General features: G+C 27.6%; 1 protein-coding gene across 9 annotated transcripts in view; it reads right to left on the bottom strand.

Moving 5' to 3' along the window:
• Positions 1–260: 260 nt before the first annotated feature.
• The window catches only part of LOC126908085 (long-chain fatty acid transport protein 4-like), a 34,329-nt gene continuing 10,980 nt past the window's right edge, over positions 261–23,609 (bottom strand). For 4 of the 9 annotated variants that reach the window (XM_050689954.1, XM_050689952.1, XM_050689953.1 and 1 more), the window contains 10 exons: positions 21,790–22,048; positions 17,644–17,845; positions 15,451–15,643; positions 12,381–12,524; positions 11,167–11,301; positions 4,798–4,864; positions 4,474–4,564; positions 1,066–1,222; positions 567–731; positions 261–499 (listed from right to left, as the gene is read on the bottom strand). In XM_050689954.1, the coding sequence (XP_050545911.1) occupies positions 577–731; positions 1,066–1,222; positions 4,474–4,564; positions 4,798–4,864; positions 11,167–11,301; positions 12,381–12,524; positions 15,451–15,643; positions 17,644–17,845; positions 21,790–22,048 (1,403 nt within the window). In that variant the 3' untranslated portion in view covers positions 261–499; positions 567–576. Of the gene's footprint in view, positions 500–566; positions 732–1,065; positions 1,223–4,473; positions 4,565–4,797; positions 4,865–11,166; positions 11,302–12,380; positions 12,525–15,450; positions 15,644–17,643; positions 17,846–21,789; positions 22,049–23,609 lie in introns of those variants that run through there. The other 5 variants (XM_050689955.1, XM_050689957.1, XM_050689956.1 and 2 more) reach the window with 5 other exon arrangements.

The raw sequence follows: 23,609 nt of genomic DNA, 5'->3' as shown, positions 1-23,609 counted from the left end.
ACCCTTCTAATAAAGGGGTTGAATATCATGTTCAAAAAAATTTTGTTTTTATACATAGAACAAAATTTCAGGTATCTGGAATCAAATTTGAAATTTGTGATATAAGGTATTTTTTATTATTTAATAATACAATAAAAATAACATGATAAAAAAAAGTTATATTTCTCAAAACTACTATTTTGACGGTTACTGTCTTTTAATTTAAATGAACAATAATGAATTTAATTTAGCTCAATATTCAGGTTAATAAAGTAGGCCAGTCAATTAACTTAATCTATTAATTTTTTAAATAAAAATTGTTATACAATTTTAAAATATTGCTAAAATATTTATAATTTTCTAAATTTTATAATTATTAAAATATTTATTTATAACAAACTTCATTAATGCAACTAAGAAAATTGTACATATTAAAAAAATTAAGATTTATTAATCATCACAAATATTTTATTAGTTAGTCAATGATGATTTATAATTTAAAGTAAAATTTTATGATTTCCTGAAAAAAATTAAATATATAACACAAAAAGTTATATCTGTATTGTTAAATTAAAATTTTTCTTTACTTTATATTTACTAAACTCTGATTTTGCCACTTTTAATTTTTTTGTATAATTCTTGAGTAAATGGAATAAATTTATTGCCTTCATTGAAATATATACAATCTTGACTGATTTTTTCTAATTTGTATGAATCATTTTGTAAATTATTTTTTTTCAATTTAAAAGTACCTAAAAACCATTATATTAAAAATGAATTTAAAAATATAAAATGCTTAAATATATATACAGATGTTCCAACTTGTTGACCAACATTTAATTCTCTGAATATTTTACAGTTATTAACTGTAATTAATTTCATACATTTAAACAAATTTCTAAAAACTTATAAAAATTAAATTTATTATAGTAGTTATACAATTCTAAACATCTGTCTAAGATCAGCAGAGAAACTTAATATCTATTTAAATTTTCATTATATTGTGAGATTTTCAAGGGATCTACTGTTTAATTTGTAATATTGAGATTTTCGTCATATGTCATATTTGCTGTAATAGATACTAACCAGTCAGCGAGATAGATTCTTTTATAATGCGTAAAAATAATGGTCGAGCATAGTTTGGAAGTGATTTATTAATTCCTATTATCAAATCATTTAAATCTATTTCTCCATTCTTGTCAAAAATTGCTGCCATACCAGCTTTGCCTTCTGTGTAAGGTATCTTTAAAAATAAATAGTTATAATTAAACCAGGATAGGAAAACATTATATTTAAAAGAAATTCTATTTAAGAAAAAAGTTAACATTAATTTAACATTTATTTAAAAAATATTTTTTCTGACAAATGGATCATCTGTATGTTGTTTAAACATTTACCTCAATTATAAAATAACAATATAATACATTATAAGTTAAACAAAAAACTTATTTTTATCAAACTCTAACTAAACTAACAAGGGGAGGTCACGGTGATGGGGTCACCGATTTTCATAAAATTTATATAGATCTAATCTATATTGAATACAGAATCAGACGTATTTGGAATTTTTTGCCAATGCCCCCCCTAAGTCGAGAAAATTGACTTTGAAAATTTTTAATTAGCTTAAATGGGGTCATTTTTCTTCCGGTTAACAATTCGTGTAATGGTTCAGTGGACTATACGTGATCCCACAACACGTACAGGCTCGGGATCGAGTCTCAGCGACTGACGAAATTTTTTGCTTTTTTTTTTTATTGTTTTCTCTTTAAATTATTAATTTTACGGAATATTTGTTAAATTTTTGTATACATTTTATTTATCTATATAGTTTTATTTGCATTCAAAGCACATTTTGATGGTACAAATTATCGATTGTCCAATGGTAAAACTATGATTAAAGTAAACTAAACTTTTATACACATAAATATAACTTTTACTATTAACCAGGTAAGAGTATATGTATAAAGAGATGATTATGAGGATTTAAACATATATAAAATCATTATATATTTTAATTTAACCTATTGTAATTTTCAAAAAAATGTATGTTTGTTATATGACAAAAGTCATAGTCAATTGAATAAATAATAATTTATAATTATATTTTTTATTATTATTAATTTGATTATTAAATAGTAATTAAAAAATAATAATGTAAGAGTTTTAAATACACGTAAATATTAATCAATAAATATAATTCAATTCAAATGAATAAATTTTATTTAATGAAAAAAAAAAATGATTAACTTTACTCCTTCATAAAATATGAACTACACGCAAAACCTAGCACTGAACGTTAAACCTTTCAAAAATCTCTTTCCTTTATAATTTATATACTCTTACTCGGTTAATATAAAAATATATTTTATTTATTACTATAAAAAATTTAACAAATATTCCGTAAAATTAATAATTTAAAGAGAAAACAATAAAAAAAAAAAAAGCAAAAAATCGATCCCGAGCCTGTACGTGTTGTGGGATCACGTATAGTCCACTGAACCATAACACGAATTGTTAACCGGAAGAAAAATGACCCCATTTAAGCTAATTAAAAATTTTCAAAGTCAATTTTCTCGACTTAGGGGGGGCATTGGCAAAAAATTCCAAATACGTCTGATTCTGTATTCAATGTAGATTAGATCTATATAAATTTTATGAAAATCGGTGACCCCATCACCGTGACCTCCCCTTGTAAGTTTAATCTAAATGATTTTTATATGCCTTTTTTTTTTTGTATCTTTTAACTTTTGACAGAGATTGGACGGAATTGATAATATGAAAATTATGTTTAAGTTTATTTAAAATAGAATATTGTATATAAATAAAGTTATAAATTATATTTTAAAAATGTTGAAAAATTTTTAATAGTAGTAAAATGTACGATCTAAATAACAAAATCATTCAAAATACGAAAGCTTTTGTTATTATATTACAATAATTGTTTGGGAATCACTGTAAATAATTAATCTTGTTTTGTTTTTCTCAACTACCGCCTACCTAAACACACCGATACCGACCGTCAACCGACACCGACCGTTTATCGATACCGACCGTCAACCGAATTCGACCATCACCGAAACCTCCGGAAAAGAACATATCGACCGTTAACTTTGAAAATCATTTACGAATATCGTACGTGTGTGCATTAACAATTCGTCGTCGCCGCCGTAGCAGTCGTATCCAAACAGCAAAGGCAAGCGTTATATTTACTTAATTATTTTGTTTTGTTTTTTAATTAATTGTTTGTATTCTGATCCCCCCATTAATTGATTCCCCTTAGTTTTAAGTTCCTGGCCAGGGTTAATGCATTTATGAAATTTTCTTTGGTTAATAATTAATTTATTGTAACGACGTGAACATTGGTTGATTATTTATTTATTTTCAACTTTATTTTATTGTTTTCCTTTTCAATACCTTATACAGTCCATTAATGACCGTGCAATAATACAGGATGATTTTTTTATCATAACCCACTCAATTACTTGCATAATAATAATAATTTAAACATTTTTTTTTTTCATTATCTTTAGTTACATATTATTCTTGAATTTTTAACTATGTAATACTTTTTAAGTTCATCCCTTATGCCTTGAAAGGGGGTCAACTTAGTTTTTTTAAATGGTAACACATATTTTTAATTTAATAAAATGTTTGAGTTTTTAATTTAATAGTAAATGTCATTTGAATTTTTAATATAACTTTATTAGCTTATTAGATATAAACATTTAAAGTTTCANAATTCGTTTATTAGATATAATCATTTAAAGTTTCAAATTTTTGAATTAATATACAGGTATAATACACCTGATGATATGATTACAAATATAGGTAGCTAATTGGTTTTTTATAACACGAATTAGCAGGTACACAGCATTGTTATTATCAATTGTAGTAAGGCACATTGTTATGAGTTTATAAATACACTAACTGACAATACAGAAAGTATATCTATTGATAATCATAATTGATAATAAACAATCCGTGACTGAGACAGCAATGTCATAAAAATCCAATTAGCTACCTGTTTTGTAATCATATCATCAGGTGTATTATACATGTATTTTAACTCAAAAATTTGAAACTTTAAATGTTTATATCTAATAAACTAATAAAGTTATATTAAAAATTCAAATTCCATTTACTATTTAATTAAAAATCCAAACATTTTATTATATTCAAAATATGTTACCATTTAAAAAAACAAAGATGACCCCCCTCCAAGGCATAAGGGATGAACTTAAAAAGTATTACATAGTTAAAAATTCAAGAATAATGTGTAACTAAAGATAATAAAAAAAAAATGTTTAAATTATTATTATTCTGCAAGTAATTGAGTGGGTTATGATAAAAAAATCACCCTGTATATGTTTTAAAGATAATATTATTTGATATTTCTTTTTTAGAGTTTTTGAAATCTATATACACCCATACAATAATAAAATGATTTATTATTAACTTAATAATGAAATGTATTCATAAAAAAATTTAATTTACCTCAACACCATAAACAATACAATCTTTCTGTGCAATTATGCTGCTTATTACGGCTTCCACTTCATTTGTAGAAACATTTTCACCTTTCCATCTAAAGTAAAATAATTTAATTTAATCAATTGTAATGCCTAGAGTAAATATAGAATTTTAAGTATCAGAACAATCAGCACAGTAGAAAGATGTTTTAATCAGACACAAAAACTTATGATATAATATAGATTACATTCCAACACTAATTAAAATTCAGTAAACTAACATCTTTCTAAATTTATTTCACAATCTTAAAAATTGCAGAAAAAAATAATATTTTATTTATAAATTTACCTAAATGTGTCTCCAGTACGATCTTTAAAATAGTAAAAGTTTAATTCATCGCGAACAAGAACATCGCCTATAATAAATTAGTACATAAATATAAGAAAAATAAATATGTATAAATATAATTTGTTTTTGTAGTTAAAAAATAATACATTAAAAGCTAAATTTAAGGATACTTTTAAAGAGTTAATATTGATATTAAAGTAACTCAATATATTTTTTTTTCAATAAAAATAAGAAAAAGTTACTTGTTAATTAGAATATATTAATTGTAAATTGTATCAATACAGTGCTTTAGAAAAAAGGAATGACAAATTTATGGATAAAAAGCATTTTGCCATTAGCTTATTCAAAAATAACGAGATATTAATATTCTCAACATTAGTTTACACAAATAGTATAAATATTAGGAAAATTCAAGATTAAATTTCTATAGAAACTTTATCAATATAATCTATACTTGGTGCTTGAAGTCTATTAAGACACTCATTTTTCTCAGAAACTATTAAGAATTAAAATTTTTGCAAAGAAAAAAAATATTTGGTTTAAAAAACTTAACAATAATATGCAGTTAAATATTTTTTTTTGTTCCTTCAAGAGTAAAAACATTTATTTATAATTTTTTTAAAAAACAACCACTATATTAACTTCATAATATGATAGAAAAAAAATTTACAACTTTGTTTTTATAATTGTTTTTATCTGATCAGATCAACCCTTGGCATTTTACAATTAATTTAGAGACTTGGATTTCAAGTAAAAATACATCATTGTTTGGTTTTATTATACTGGTGGCAGTATAATCAATATTATTACTGATACTAACGTGGTGGAAATATTCTGTTATAATAGACCATAAATTATTTATCATGGCAGTTATCAAATACAATTTAAGATATATATAAAAGTGTCAGACTTTCCGGAAAATTTTCAAAAGTCAAGTTGAAAAAATTAATTTTTTGTAAAAAAGTTGTCATATTAAATCTCCCCCTGTGGGCTGGTAAAGGGTTAAATTTATGAAAATTACTCACTCCCGGAAGGTGAAGGTAGTGACCAAAAATGACGATACGGAAATCATCACTAGTAATCGGAATGAATACTTTATATCTCTTAATTAGAATAAAGCGTGTTAATATATAAATTTTAATAGTAATTAGAATATATATATATATGTATATATATATATACAAATAATGCGACTTAAGTACGTAAACGTATCATGCACTAGGTATAGTCGTGTTTTGTTGGCGGGCGGGTCGGACTAACGTTATACCTGAGGTATAAACGGCGGTAGGAATATATATGTAAGCCGTATGCACGCGGATGATAATGGTCAGTCAAAATAAAAATTTGTTTATATATATATAATATTGATGATACGCACGTGTGTACGGGAACAATAACCAAATATAAATGTATACAGGAATAGTGTTGCCGTCGTGTAGTTAGCGAGGCGTGAGGTGGGGTGAATGCGTTATGACAGTCTAGTCTCAAGGCCATAGACGACGGAAATTGCGATAATGCGTGGCGCTTGGAGAGTTACAAACATACAGACATATATACATACATAAATACAGGTGAAACTAATATAAGCGTGTTAAAATAGCATACGCTAGCCATTTTCACCATGAAGACAAAATAAAGTCCAAAATTTTTTTTTCCATAATAAAGTATAATACATTAGCTTTAATTTAAGATATATATAAAAGTGTCAGTATTTCCAGAACACTTTCAAAAGTTAATTTTTTGTGAAAAAGTTGTCATTTTGAATCCCCCCCTGTGAGCTGTTAAAGGGTCAGATATAAAAAAAAAATATACCAAATGAAAGGTAATGATATCATGCATCTATTTAAAAAAAAAATTACGATGATTTTGTAGCGAGGTGTAATATATAGAAGTAATAAACACTTTTACGATTTAATAACAACTATACTATATTACAACGAACTTACAAATAACAAATAACAGCGAGAAACGAAGCGCGTGTAAGACAGAATGCGTAAGTGATTGACTGATTGACTGACTGACTGGAGCGACGATCTTGCCCTTAAATAGTCAGAGGAATCTTCTAGAGGCGGCGTCGGAACTCTCTAGACATTCGACCGCCACACGCTTATGTAGAGCGACGAATCTTCTAGAGGCGGCGGCGGCGGCCGGACATTCTAGAATATTCGACCGCCACAATTTGGTTATTTTTAAAAAAGTTATGGCAATTTTAAGTACAAAAAAAAAATGAAAAAAAATCGAAAATTAGCGATTTTTAAATTTGTAATTTTTTGGGGGATTTCCTCCGTTTACGGGGAACGAGGGAAATTTTTTCAATTTTTGTGGGTAATGTCTTCGATTAGATACGATTTGTGATCTTTTGACGTAATATTGAAAGAAATCGGTTCGGTGAGAGCTGAGAAAAAGTGGTAACAGACACACACAAAAAAAAAAATAAACACATCTTAGTAAAACCAATACCTTCTCAGCTTCGCATCGAAGCTAATATAAAAATAATATTATATTATTGCTAATTTATTAAACTTTAAATAAAAAAATGTGAACATATTTATTTTTAACTTATATAAGGGATTTCCTTATATTATACAAAGAAAAATAACTTATAATTATAGGTAGTAAAAAAAAGGCTAGAGGCTAATTATTCCATAAATAATCAAACATTTTTAATGAAATTTAATACTTATCTTATAATACCAAAATAAAAATTGTTAATAATACAGTTACTATTTAGAATAATTATGTAATAATGATTAAATTATTAAAATAATTCAATGGTGTATAGGTAAAAGGTCTTAAAGTTTTTATTAAGTTATTTCAAACACATTTTAAATTCATTATTAATTTTAATTGTAAATTTGTTTGATTTTTGAATATTTTATTTTTTTGATCTCAAATCTTTTATCTAAGTAGCATCAACCAGCAGGGGAATCCGCAAGGATTACGGGCCTAACAACCCCGTGGACCCTAGTTGGGTACCGACCTACAGGGACATGGTAACCGATGATAAAAAAGTGGCTCTGGTCCTCGCAGGCTACCCCACTAACAAGTTGACCATAGAGCAGGGGCTACTCATTGAGTCTTGTGTTGGAGACTTGATACTATCGGGTACTGATGGAACCGACGTACCAAGGTTTGAAGACACCAGACTCACTGATGGAGCATTTGTGATCAGTGCAGCCCAAGAGAGCTCTCTTAAGTGGCTCACTGATCATGTCAACCTGATAAAACCTTGGGACGTTGTAGAACTCCAATTGGATGCCAATGTCCTACAACCCGATCAAGTACAAACGGATGGTCACTCATATACCAGGGCTGCAAAAGAGTCCAAGATCTTGGAAATTTTGGCAAAACAAAATCCAGGGCTGAATACAACGATCTGTAAAGTCCACCATGAGACAGAGTAAACCCAACCCAACCTGCATCACAGTAAAGGGGCCAGTAGTGTATTACTAAGGACCGTAACTGAGAGGCATATAATACCCTTCGTAAGAACATTTATTACTATGTTCTTACTACTTATATTACAAACGTATTATTTCTATTTATTTAATTCATAATACATATTAATTAGCATAGAGGGAGATGCTGATGTGACAATTTTACTCGTCTGTAGCCCGGAGCTACTGACGTCGAACTAATAAAGGGAAGTTGTGTTTGAGTGCCTGTTATAGACATAGTTTTCAATACTACTAATAAGTTTTCGTCTTATTTATATTATTTATAACTTAACTTGTTTTATTTAACGACCCGTCTATCGCCAATTGTCATCATAGCCAACCAACTCCGTCTCACTTGGATATACCTACTAACCAACTGTACTAGGGTTCAGGTCAGACGTATTGTACATTACATATAACTTATATTTACTGAACATCTAGAATATAACTTTACTTTGTCGTTGACATAAAACAATAGTCTAATTTTATTTAATAATCTATCCCCTGTAACTAAGGTTACTCAGGTTAAACTTCACTGTTTAACCACTAAGATAGGAAAAGCTATGGAGAATAAAATGTATGCAGTAGGTATATTCCTGGACATTGAAGGGGATTTTGACAATACTCCCTTCGATGCTACGTGTGAATCTGCATAAGAGCATGGAATAGAACCACTTATTATTAAGTGGATAGAATCCATATTTAAGGAATGCTCCATTTTGAGACAGCTCAATGAGACCAAAGTAATCAAGAGTGTTAAACAGGGATGCCCACAAGGCGGGGTTCTATCCCCTTGCTATGGTTTCTAGTATTGGACTCGCTTATTAGAGAGTTAAACAAATATTGTTATACACAAGCCTATGCGGATGACTTAGTTATAGCAGTGGTGGGTAAATTCCCAGACACTATTATAGACTTAGCACAACAGAGACTAAACACTATACAGATATGGTGTAGTAAGTATGGTCTATCTGTTAATCAAAATAAAGCAGAGGTTGTTATGTTCACAAGAAGGAGAATAGGACTAGAAAGTCTTGACACTCTTACTCTAAATGGACAAGAAATTAGCTTAAAATCGGAAGTAAAATACTTAGGTATTATCATGGATAGTAAGCTAAAATGGAAATCGCATGTTGAGTCAAGAATTAAAAAAGCAATGACCACATTGTGGACTTGCAGTAGAGCCTTGGAAAAGACATGGGGTCTTAAACCAAGAGTTATGTATTGGTTGTACACATCAGTGATTAAACCTATGATATTGTACGGTGCCCTAGTCTGGTGGACCAGAACAGCACTCATTACAGATAGGAAAGAACTTAGTCGCATACAGAGAATGGCTGCTATGGCCATCACTGGAGCATTAAAAACTACACCAACGGTCGCATTAGAGGCACTAATTTTTCACAGAGGAGGATTGCCTCCTCTGCATATACAGGTGAAAGCTCACACCAAAGCCACAGCACTAAGATTCCACAACTTAGGTATGTGGACTTTGGGGAGTGATACAACAGAACATGGTAAAAACTAAAAGAGATAGACCAGGGCTTTTTGGAATACCCCTTGGACTATATTAAACCGGTTCTTAAGAATAACATTCCCTAAAAAGAAAAAAGAGGATTTGTGATATATACAGATGGATCCAAAAAATCAGGAAAGGTAGGTGCTGGAATTTGGGGTTTAAAGCCACGAATAAATGTCAGTATGTCATTGGGCACAACACCCTCTGTTTTCCAAGCAGAGGTAATGGCGATACTGGTAGGGGCTCAGAACCTGCTGGTATACAAAAATAGGAAGATAACTATCTTAAGTGATAATCAAGTGGCTTTGAAGGCACTCTGTAACGATCAGGTGAATTCAAAGCTGGTCCTCGAATGCAGGGAAACTTTAGAATCACTATCGAGGTTCAACATAGTTATATTAGCATGGGTACCGGGACACAACAGTGTCACTGGAAATGAGAATGCTGACTTTCTAGCCAGAAAAGGAGCAGAGAACACCTATGTTGGACCAGAACCAGTGGTAGGACTCACTGAGCAATCGCTCAAAGCGTTACCCAAGAATTGGTGCAGAGAACAACACAGGAAAATCTGGAAGTACTTGGTAGTACCTAGACAATTTAAAATGTTTATCAAGACCCCTGGTCTACTTTTGGGTGATCTTAATAGCATGATTAGACATCAAATAAGCACCTTGACTGGTCTATTGACAGGACATGGTCACCTGCTTAAACATCTTAACGCAATGGGGGTTCGGAATCATCATTGTGCAGGAAGTGTGGAGTAAAAGAGGAAGACTCATTTCACATCATGTGCGAATGTGAAGCCTTGCCCACACTAAGATCAAACTACTTGAATAAAACTTTTTTTGAAAAAGAAGATATTAAAAACCTAAAACCCAGAGAGATACTTAATTTCGCCAGAAAGACAGGACTCTTTGGTCATCTTTAGAGGTGACTTTATGGTTGGTAATGTATTAACACTTTGGTGATAACACTTAGGTGGGTAAACCGAATCAAGACAATTCGGTATGAGGTTCGCACAATGGACCAACGGGTCTGAGTGTATGGTAATTATGTCCACCTAGATAATAACTAAAACAAAACTAAGCATCATAAGTAGAGTTAGAGGTAGATTTCGTAGACTAATCACCTCAAAAATTCAGAAAACTATATAAAAAGCTTAATAAAAATATTTTTTAAGTAGGAGACAATTATCATTAGACCCCAAATTATTTTATAATTTTGTCTATGAGCAACACTATTATTATTTTTATTAATCTTATGCAAAATCATACAATAAAGGTAAAATAAAAAGGATGTCACTAATTTTTTATCTTATAAATTGTTTATTGACTATATTAGAAGACTTAAAAATTAAATATCTTGTTCATAAAATACTTTAGTAGAGCAAAACTAAAAAAGTATAATAGTTACCAGTATTAAAAAATTTATCATCCTTTTGAAAAACATCCTTAATAATTTTTTTATTAGTAGCTGTTTTTTCTACATAACCAGTAAATGAATTTTCAGTTGTATTTTTGATTTTACCAATCAATAATCCAGGTTCTCCTTAAATAAGAACAATTAATTTTTAGATTGCTGTCTGAAGATAAAATCAACAATGATATAGTACCGTGTTTACCACAACCGCATATAAACCTTTATGGTGGAAGTGTATCCAGGATTAAAATCTACTATTCAAGGCGTCGTAGAGACAAACCATACCACTAGCTATACACTTATGATTCAGATTCCAATACACTTTTATATAGGCTGATATGTGGCTTAGGGAAACAGTATTGTGTCAACAACAAATAAAGGTGAAAATCATTACGAATAATACTTCATAATAATTTAAAGAAAATTTTAGCTTTGATGCGAAGCTGAGAAGGTATTAATTTTATCATGATGTATTTATTATTCATTTTTTTCAGCCCTCACTTAGCGAATTTTTTTAATAAAACACCAAAATATCACATAATGTATTTATTTAAACTTATCAACACCAAAATTTAAAAAAATTTCCATTATTTCTTATAAATGATGAGAAATTCACCAAAAAATTGCTATTTTTACATTGATGAATTTTAATATTTTTTATACTTTTTTAAACTGAAAACTGTCATAACTTTTTTAAAAATAGAAGAATCAAAAAAATTTTTTTTTTTATAAATATCTTTTTTAGGTATATATTTATTGAAAATCTGACCCTTAATCTGCCCACTGGAGGAGTTTCAAAATCAATACTTTCGCAAGAAAAGATAACCTTTTCAACCTAACTTTAGAAAATGTTCTTATTAATATGCTAATAACTATTAAAGTAATAATCCAAAAGTTATTATCAACTAGTCGTTTTCTATTTTTAAATTAGTAAAATAAGTATTTTGCCAATTGAAAAAATAATGTTAGTACCTTTATAAGGAATAAGGAATGAACCTAAAAAAATATTTAACCAATTTTAAATCAAGGGATAATTACTATTACACAAAGCCAAAAAAAATATATATTTTTTCAAGATTATTATTCAAAGAGAAGTTTAATAGTTATTGGAAAATTAATCATTCCATAAAATTATTTCCTGATAGTTTTTTAAATGACAATATAATTCATATTAAAATATTGATAACAAAAATTAAAATAAATCTTACCAATTTCACATTCAATACATAGATTATTACTTCCTCGTAAAGGTTCATTAGTTACTGGATCAACTTTTATCAATGTTATAGGATAAAATAGTTGAGCAATAATAGGAATGAAACCTACTGCACCAATTTTATTAGTAGCATTCACTAAAAAAACAAGATTAATAATAATATCTGGTAATCAATTTATACAAGTTTAGTTTAACTTAAAAAAAAAAGAATAAACATATTTATAAACATTTCAAGTTCAATCACAAAAATTATAATACATAATATTTTTTTTTCCAGGAATTTTTTAAAAATCTAGCACAGTGGGACTGCAAAATAATTGAGACAAGTTTATATGATATCTGAAAGTAATTAATTACACAATCATATTGAAATACTTTGATTCAAATCTGTTAAATTTTTTTAACATATTATTTTTATGAATTTGAACTACAATATTAAAAACAGAAAGATTAAAAAAATTTGTCAGATTTTCTTTTGAAAAAGTTGCAATTTTTTTATTTTGAGAAATAATTTCTCAAAGAAAAACAATTATTGGACGTTTCTTTTTGATATAGTAGTATATTTTAAAAGTTTTAAATTGATATAGGTAAGAAGATGTCAGACTTTCCAGAATAATTTTAAAAATAGATGAAAAAATATTTATAAATGCAAAAGGTGGTCTCTTTCAAATCCTTCCTTTACCTAGGTTTTTCATGATTTTTATAAAACCATACAAAAAAAAAAAAAAGGCATAACAGTAGAGTCACACCACGGTGTAGACCTGGTATAGTTGAGTCGAGTATAGATGATATCTGACAGTGATTAAAATCACTATCAGAAGCAATACAAATCTATAGATAGTGTTTAATTTTAAGAAATTGGTGGATCATTGTAAAAGCAAAATGAACTCTTATTTCCTTTTTTATATACTGTTTTCTAGTTTTATGATATATAAGTGTAATATATAAATAAATATTTGGTAATTTCATTCAACTTCGGCGACCATGTCTCTGTGGATATGGATAAGAATACTTCCACGGCCCTTCTTCTACCAGTCGTAAGAGGTGACTACTAAGATTGCATCAGATCGACAGTTGGCGTATAATTTTGTAGAAGTAGCTAGGAAAAGTAATAGAATTAGTAGTAAAATTAATTATCGAGGAAAAAATGTTGAATGTAATAAGTGCCTATGTACCACAAGTAAGATGTAATGAAATAGACAAGGAAGTGTTTTAGAGAAAGATGGATGAGGTGATGCAAGGAATACCTCACAATGAGGATGCAGTGATAGGTAGAGATATGACTAGACATGTAGGTAATGAGAGGAGAGGGATAAGAAAGAGTACATGGAGGGTATGGTTTTAGTGAGAAAATAAGGCTATAGAAAGAATCCTGGATTGTGCAATATCGTATGATCTTGCTGTGATTAATACTTATTTTAGAAAGACAGAAAACATAATGTAACTTATAAAAGTGAGAGTAATAGGTAACAGATAAATCACACATTGGAAGACAGAGATTTTAAAGTGAGTAAAAGATTGTAAAGTTATCCCAGGCGAACGTGTAATTCCACAGCATAGACTGATAGTAATAGTGTTGTGGTGTAGTGGTAATAAAGTATACAAAAGCAGAAAAAACACAGAAGGAGGATCAAGGACCATATGGTGGAAAATGAAAAAGAATTTTTAAAGACAGTAAAAGAGAGGACGGTGTGGAATGACGAAGGAGATATTAATTATGTATGGATTAGATTTGCTAGCTGTGTAAAGAATATTGTAAAGGGAGATTGTTGGTGAGAGTGGGAGTAGAATACCAGGAAACAAGGAAACCTAGTGGTGGGAAGAGGACATTCAGAAAATCATAGAGATTAAGGAAAAAAAGTTCAAATTATGGTAGAAGAACAAAAGGAGAGGATATTGGACAGAGTATAAACACTTGTGAAAAGAAGCCAAGTATCCAGTAAGGCGAAGTTTAAGAGATATGATGAGTTGTATGATAAGCTAGGAACAAAGGAAGGTGAAAAAGAAGACTATAGACTTGCAAAAATAAAAGAAAAATGTTCTAAAAATAATCACTATGCAAGTTGGGTTAAACCCAACCTAATGGGATCAAAATGGTTTGTTCATGTTACGAGGAGAGAGCAATCGTAAGCTGTAAAAACAGTTATAGAAATAAATGTTGAAGGAAGAAGAGATAGAGAAAGACTAAAAAGAGATGGAGGGGTGTTATTAAAGTCAATATAAAGATGGCTGATATAAGCGTTAAAGATGTGGGAGATCGTGTCTAGTAGAAGTTTAGGATAAGGGTGACCAACTCCCAGTAGTTGAAATTGAAGCGAGGAAAATGAAGAAAAAGGAAGTTCAAGTTCGACAGCAATTTGCACATAGAAGATAGGTCGTCGGTAAACAATTGTTTTTATAACTTATAGTATGTAACATAAGTTGAAAAATTTGACTTTTGTGAAAAAGTTGCTAGGTTGAATCCCCCTATGACCAGGTAAATAGACAGGTTTTTAAAAAAATTATATCAAATTAAAGGGAAATACTTCCTAATATATTTAAGTTTCTATATAAGGAAAATTATTTTAATTTTTTAATTTTTGAAAAAGTTATGGCAGTTTTAAGTACCAAAAAAAAAACTATTGATAGAATGTGGTTTTTACACGGAAATTACATTTTTGGTTCAACTACAGAAGCCATTTGCACAGAGAAGATAAGTTATTTTTTAAAAGTTATGTTGAAAAAATTGACTTTTGTGAAATAGTTGCTATTTTAAATTCATCCTTGTGGACAGGTAAAGGGTTAGGTTTTGAAAAAATTTATATCAATTAATTTTGTAAACAAATTTAAAAGGTGTAAAATGAATTTTGGGGAGGCCTATCGCTTCCAAATTTCTCACTTAAACATGCCTTTGATATAAAATACAAAATGTTTATAAATATTTAACAGACCAAAAAGAATTTACACTATCATAACTAATAAAATTAAAATAAAACATATTTTTTTATAAAAAAAACCTATATTTTTTTTGTAAAATGAATTAACTGTTTTTTTAAATCAATACTTTTAATTTTTGTCCTCACTCATATTGGCGTTTCCTTCTGTAGCACCATAAAATTCAACAATTTTCTGTATATTGAATCTTTGGACAAATTCTTGCCATATTTGGGGGCGTAAACCATTTCCTATTATCATTCTAACTTGATGACTAGTATCAAATTCTGAAGTAGGTACAGATAAACAATAACGACACATTTCTCCAATATACTGAGCAATCTTTAATCATAAATAAATTTAGAATTTTTTTAACTGTTCTATAGAATTTTATTTTTTTGTTGTAAACTTTTGTTAATTATAAACTAAGTTTGACTACTTTAAAAAGATATGCTAATAAAAATATCCAAGTTAAAATTGAATGAACATTTAAATGCCATTATTGGAGATACCCAAAGAACATACTGTAAAAAGATAAAACAATACAAGTATTCTTGAATATCTTGATATTAATAATTATTTGATTAAAAATTTCTTTTTATTCCTAGAGGAATAGTATAACTTTGTCTTTTAATAAGCTATGCAAGTCAGAATATTGAGAAATTTGAGAAATCTATATTTTTCTTTGATTAGTAATATAGAGCTAAATATTTAGTTTGATAAAAAATGAACAAAACATTTTGACCATCTATATCATAAAGACATTAAGTATTAAAGAGTGTCGGATAAATTACTCTTATTTGGTAATTAAATTCAATGATAATGTTGAATGGAATAGGTTATGTAATTAAAAGATTTAGAAATTATTTGTAATATAATAGTATTTAATATAAAATATTAAAACATTTAATATAAGAGATGTACAACGGCAACGGGTCACTTTACTCGATAGACGGTGAAACTACGACTAAACTCTAAACATGTATACAATAGGCTGCATTGAGTAAAACAACATAATCGTAAAAGGAATGTGTCCCTTTGACCTTGTACTATACTAACATAAATAAAAATACATTAAACTGTTATCTTAAATAATATTACTGTACCCAGTGTGTTGTTTAATAATATCAACAGATAAATTACTCAACGCATTAGGAACTAAACTACTTAATATAAATAACAAGTAATGAAAATATAATAATTTTATGTTATATAGTAACTTAATTCCAATACAAGTTGCTTTTTTTCATTAATATGGTTAAATATGGATTTTATTTAAATTAAATATTAAAATACCTTAATATTTATACACAGAGGAAGAGGTAAGAACATTTTTAATAATATTAGTATTTGAGGTGGAAAAATAATCATTGGTGTCAAGAACCACTTTCTATGCCATTGTTTGATTATTGACAATTATTCAATTGTACAATTATTTGTTATGATTAATTTTAAAATATTTCTCTTTAATTATCAGGGATATTTATAATTCTCTAAGTTCCAAACTTGATGTATATGTATAAATCACATTAATATTGTAAAAACTAATGTATAAAAATTTTAACTCAACATTTATAACATTTGATGATTATTATCTATTAAAAGTAAATGGACTTTAGTCCACAATGCTGTAATACCAGTATTATAATTACTGGGAAAATTTGATTCAAATTTTTTATCTATTATTATTTCATACTAACTTACATCAATATAATTTAGTAGCTAATAACTCTGGTAAATTTTTAGATTTTATATATTAGAATATTTCTAATTGTTTATCATGAAAAAAATTCTATTGTAATGTTAGATTTTCTTTAACATTCTTGTTTTGTTGCCATTTGAATTATCAAACAACTTATATTATTATGAAGACATATATAATTTCAATAGTTGTAATTATAATTTAATTAGATAGTGTACTGCCTCTATAAACTGAAATAATATATTTTATACATTAAACATAAATAATACAGTAACTATTGTCTACGATTCTATTTTTAAACTTTTAAAACGTATTATTCAAAGTGACAAATACATCATAACAATACTTGGTATGGTTTAGCAATGTTTTAATACAACTAATTAAAAAAAAAAGTAGCGCATACAATTTTTAAACAAACTCCAACCTAAAATTTACTATGAACTTTTCATCAACTATACTCAAACATGTATAAATTTTAATCCAAATTTATTTGGGAAATTCATTAATAGCAAATACTCTAATTCTTCTTTACCTTCAATAATGTTACATTAATTTTGATCTAAGTGCTTTACAGTAAAAATTAAATTTACAAAAATATTTGACATTGAATATAATTTTAAGGTTTAATTTTGTTACTTACAGTACATTTATATTTAATACAATCTTTCCAATAATTTGATGCAGAAAACTTAGACTTAATTACACAAGTTGATCCACCTAAAAGTACAGAGCCTACTCCTAATATACCACCAGCAGTATGGTATAAAGGTAAAGGAGTATATAAAATATCGTTTTCATTGATTCCAGCTACGTGTTTGGTTCCCATAGCTATGTATATGGCTCTATAATTATGGTAAAATATAAAACATTACTGTTAAACAAAATAAATATGAGATTTAAAATTCAATGCATTTATTCTAATTATATAAAAGGTTTTTAAAAGAAACAGTACTGATACTTTAGTACATGTAGTTTTTGTAATTTTCAATTTTATTAGTTTTTTTTTCCTACTCGGAAAACCCGATACAATAACACTTATTATACGAGTTTAACTACCTTTAATTATAATTTTATAGAGAAATCTTAAGAGAGCACTCAAGTATTTTTTTTCGGCGCATCAAAATATGTGTGGGATGATCATAGATTCTGGAGGATTGAGTGGTCGTAGAGAAATGATCAATATATCAAATTAAACATAATAAAAATATCTACATCCGTGCATTGGCGATTTTCGATAAAAAACTTTTTTTTTTTTTTTTACTATCATAACTTTGTTTAAAATTGGTTTATCAAAAATCGCCGATGTACGGATGTAGATAATTTTGTTATGTTTTATATATGTTATATATTGATCATGTCTTTACGACCATTCAATCCCCCAGAATCTGTGATCGCTCCAGAAATGTTTTCTTATATTTTTAAATTATTTACGTCGTTTTATGACAACCCTAGCGGAGTAAGTTGCACACGTGCGACCATCAGCGGAAGCGAATTCGAAAACCGGTGTTTGATTTTTTTCTTAATTACTTGAGAGATTCTAAACATCAATTTTTTGAAGCGTGTAATTATTTTTTACTCGAAAATGTACTTTAATATCAAAGTTTGTTTTTTTGTTTAATTGAAGTTACAACTAAAAAGTAAACTTCTGAAACACAAAAAATTACGCATTTTTGTTTTGTTTTTCATTAACTTCTGTTTTACTTACGAAAAAAGTACTAGGGATTGTGATAGTGTCACGTCACCATTATAGCAGAAAATTATTATAATAAAATACCTACATCGCATCCACTTCTAGAGACTTATGAATTAACGATTAATATTTATTGCAAAATTGGCAATTGTCTGAATTATTATTTAATCCTAAACCTGGCTATCGTGGTCAATCGATTCCAGTGATTTGTGTTATTCATCTCAGTTGTTGCTATCTGGCTTACTGCATAAAGTCAAGTCTTTGTTTTTTCATTTCACCAACCTACTTTCGTCCTCAACATTTCAGAATACTTGTGTATTGAACTTCGTCTGCACTTCATATCTAGGTGTTACCCTTATTCATTTCCTATAACAACGGCCTTTCAACACCCACAGCTATTACAAAAAATCAGCCGAGCACGGTAACTGCTAAATGATCACACGTACGTGAATGCCCAGGCAACAGAATCAACATCATCTTCGTACACACTACCACTACACCCTTACTTTTGTGTTTTGTTTTGTGTAACAACAGAATGAGGTATTTAAAACATAAATTTTTTTTTAGTAGTTTCGATGCGAAGCTGAGAAGGTATTGGTTTTATTAAGATGTGTTAATTTTTTTTTTTATAGATGCTTGATGTCTTTATCTATCATTTGGTATATATTTTTTGTAAATTTGACACTTAACCTGCCCACAGGAGGGGATTTAAAATAACAACTTTTTTACAAAAAATTAACTTTTTCAACTTAACTTTTGAAAATGTTCCGGAAGGTCTGACACTTTTATATATATCTTAAATTAAAGATAATGTAATATACTTTAATTTGAAAAAAAATATTTGACCTCTGGACTTGTGTTCACGGTGAAAATAGACATCAAAGTTAATAAAACTCAGCACAGGGGGGTCGAGGCACAGTGGTGATAGTTGGATCAAGTATAATGATATCTGACAGTGATTAAAATCACTATCAAAATAAAACGCTTCAATGCAAATCTTTAGATAATGTAAAATTTTAAAAAAATTGGTGTTTTATTCCAAGAGCAACATGATCTGCTAGTTCCTTATTAATATCTCGATTAAGATAAAGTATGTCGAACGAAAAAGGGATTATTAAAAAATATTATTTCTCAGAAAATAATTTTGTGAATCCATACACTTTTCAATAAGTTATAGAATTATAAAGTTAAAAATGTAAAAAATAAAATCGAGAATTTTCACACGAAAATAGCATTCGGTAGCCATTTTCACCATGAAGACAAGTCCAGAAGTCAAATTTTTTTTTTCAAATTAAAGTATATTACATTAGCTTTAATTTAAGATATATATAAAATTGTCAGTCTTTCAAAAGTTATGTTGAAAAAGTTAATTTTTTGTAAAAAAGTTACCATTTTGAAACCCTTCCTGTGGGCTGTTAAAGAGTCAAATGTTCACAAAATTATATAAAATGATAGGTAAATATCTAAGGTATCTATAAAAAAAAAATATATTCATTTGGTCATTTTTAAAAAAGTTATGGCAATTTTAAGAAAAAAAAAATCGAAAATTAGCGATTTTTAAATTTGTAATTTTTTGGGGGATTTCCTACGTTTACGGGGAACGAGGGAAATTTTTTCAATTATTGAGCGGAATGTCTTCGACTAGTTACGATTTGTGATCTTTTGTCGTATCGTTGAAAGAAATCCGTTCGATGAGAACTGAGAAAAAGTGGTAACAGACACAAAAAAAAAATAAACACATCTTAATAAAACCAATACCTTCTCAGCTTTGCATCGAAGCTAAAGAAAAACACATCATAGTAAACTAATACCTTCTCAGCTTCTCATCGAAGCTAAAATTAGAAGTGATAGAAAAAGTGTAATTGCAGATTTGAAAACACGCGAAAAGTTGATTTAGAAAAGTATATTTTTGCATCTGATAAAAGTTCCTTGTAGTCCAGTGCATTTTTTTATAGTAACAAACAGTTTTTATTGAAAATTATTGTATCAAGCCCTTTAAATTTTTATACACGTAAAAGTAAAGCAAAATATAACTTCTTTATTATTTTTATAATTTCTCCGTTTNCTTATTTTTAGACAATAAGGGCAGTACAAGTTGAGTAATAGTGACAACAGATAAAAAAAATTATAAATGGTCATTATGGTATAATTAAATACTTATTGATTAATTAAATAATTTATTAATACAATTATAAACATAATTTTCTAAATTTTTTCAAGAGGATAATTTATTAAAATTTAGAACGATTCACCAGATCGAGAGACTACTGGTAGTGGTGATTACAGATGAATTGTACAGTTAATTACGTTGTTGTTAAAAAAAATAAGTTAATAATTGTGTAATATATATGATAGATATAACTGATAGATTGTGAATTTTTTGTAATGAATTAAAAGAAAATTCCTTAGTATACGTAAATAATGTGCTAAATTAATAATAATCTACTAAATTATTAGAATTTCTAAATAACCATAAGCATTTGGACTTGACAAAAATTTGATTACTTTTTAATTCAATTACAATAAACATTTGAATTTTACTGTGAAAAAAGTAACACTTTAATGAAAAAATTTAACTTTTTCGATTATGATTTTTATGAATAAATCAAAATTATTCAATAGGTTAAAGTAATTTGTTTATCTTTTCATATTTTCAACTTCGAGGTCTCTATGATTATACTTAAAATAACATTATGTTATAGCCAATTGATATTTGAAAGATTAATAACAATAGATTATAAACTCTATAAATTATTCTTTAACAAATTAATGTTTATCAAGACAATCATGAATTTTGGAGAATTTTTTTTTATATCTCTATATCAAACAAACTTAATATGTTTTTAATATCATTTTATTATTACATAAGGTAGTTTATAAGATTAGTTGGTCAGACCTAATATATATATATATATAAAACTCCATACATTTGTAAAAATTCATAATAAATTTTAAAATCAATTGAAACAAAAAATGTATTCACATAAAACTATCGAAAAGTAATTTATCTGCTTAAACAGCTTATTTAAGCTGTTTCGCCTGACAATTTAATTTTAAATATGGACTATGCCATTCAAATCTTAGTTATCTAAATACCTTGATTGAGTCATAATTGCAGCTTTAGGTAATCCTGTTGTACCAGATGTGTATATATAAAGCATTTCATCATTAGAAGAACCCAAATGAATATCATCTTCTGGAGATTTTGTAGATACATCTGCTAATTCTTTGTCTAGGATAACCACTTGGACTAGGTTGATATATTTAATAGAATTAATTATACGGCCAGTTTTCAAGTATATTCGTTTTGAACTAAACAACCCGTTATTTTTATCTGTAAGTATGTTTGATAACGCTAAAAAATAAAAAAAAAAAGTATTTATGATAACTTCAAAATGTTCAGCATGAGCACACCAAGAACTTAAAATCACTATCCAAAAAAAACGCTTCGATGCAAATCTTATGATAGTATTTAATTTTAAAAATTGGTGCATTATTCCAAAACCTACAAGATCTGCTAGTTCCTTATTAATAACCTGATTAAGATAAAGTATGTCGAATGAAAAAGGGATTATTAAAAAATATTATTTCTCATAAAAAAATTGTGTTGATCCATACACTTTTCAATAAGTTATAGCATTATAAAGTTAAAAATGTAAAATACAAAATCGAAAATTTTCACACAAAAATAGCATTCGGTAGCCATTTTCACCATGAAGATAAGATAAAGTCCGAAATTTTTTTTTTCATGATAAAGCATATTACATTAGCTTTAATTTAAGATATATATAAAAGTGTCAGACCTTCCGGAACATTTTCAAAAGTTATGTTGAAAAAGTTAATTTTTTGTGAAAAATTTGTCATTTTAAATCCCCCCCTGTGGGCAGGTAAAGGATCAGATATAAAAAAAATATACCAAATGTAAGGTAAAGACATCATGCATCTACATAAAAAAGAATTATATTGATCCATACATCTTTCAAAAAGTTATAGCATTATAAAGTTAAAAATATAATAAAGAATTTTTTTACAAAAATCGTATTTTTTTTATTACGTTTAATGTCTATTTTTACCATGAAGATAAGATAAAGTACGAAATTTTTTTTTATAGATGCATGATGTCTTTACCTATCATTTGGTATATATTTTTTTTATATCTGATCCTTTACCTGCCCACAGGGGGGGATTTAAAATGACAACTTTTTCACAAAAAATTTACTTTTTTAACTTAAATTTTGAAAGTGTTACGGAAACTTTTATATACAGGATGATTTTTTTATCATAACCCACTCAATTACTTACAGAATAATAATAATTAAAAATTTTTTTTTTATTACTATCTTTAGTTACACATTATTCTTGAATTATTAACTATGTAATACTTTTTAAGTTCATCCCTTATGCATGGTAAGGGTGTCAACTTTGTTTTTTTAAATGGTAACACGTATTTTTAATTTAATAAAATGTTTGAGTTTTTAATTTAATAGTAAATGGCATTTGAATTTTTAATGAAACTTAATTTGTTTATTATATATAAACACTTAAAGTTTCAAATTTTTGAATTAATATACAGGTATAATACACAAGGGATTACAAATATAGGTAGCTAATTGGTTTTTTATAACATCGATATTAGCAGATACACAGCATTGTTATTATCAATTGTAGTAAGGCACATTGTTATGAGTTTATAAATACACTAACTGACAATACAGAAAGTATATCTATTGATAATCATAATTGATAATAAACAATCCGTGAATGAGACAGCAATGTCATAAAAATCCAATTAGCTACCTGTATTTACAATCCCATGTGTATTATACATGTATATTAACTCAAAATTTTGAAACTTTAAATGTTTATATCTAATAAGCTAATAAAGTTATATTAAAAATTCAAATGCCATTTACTAT

Source organism: Daktulosphaira vitifoliae, unplaced genomic scaffold (assembly GCF_025091365.1).
Source record: "Daktulosphaira vitifoliae isolate Bord-2020 unplaced genomic scaffold, ASM2509136v1 Scaffold_5, whole genome shotgun sequence".
In the NCBI taxonomy this organism is placed as follows: domain Eukaryota; kingdom Metazoa; phylum Arthropoda; class Insecta; order Hemiptera; family Phylloxeridae; genus Daktulosphaira; species Daktulosphaira vitifoliae.
The sequence above is the reverse complement of the archived record's forward strand: the minus strand, read 5'-3'. Positions and strand labels throughout refer to the sequence as shown.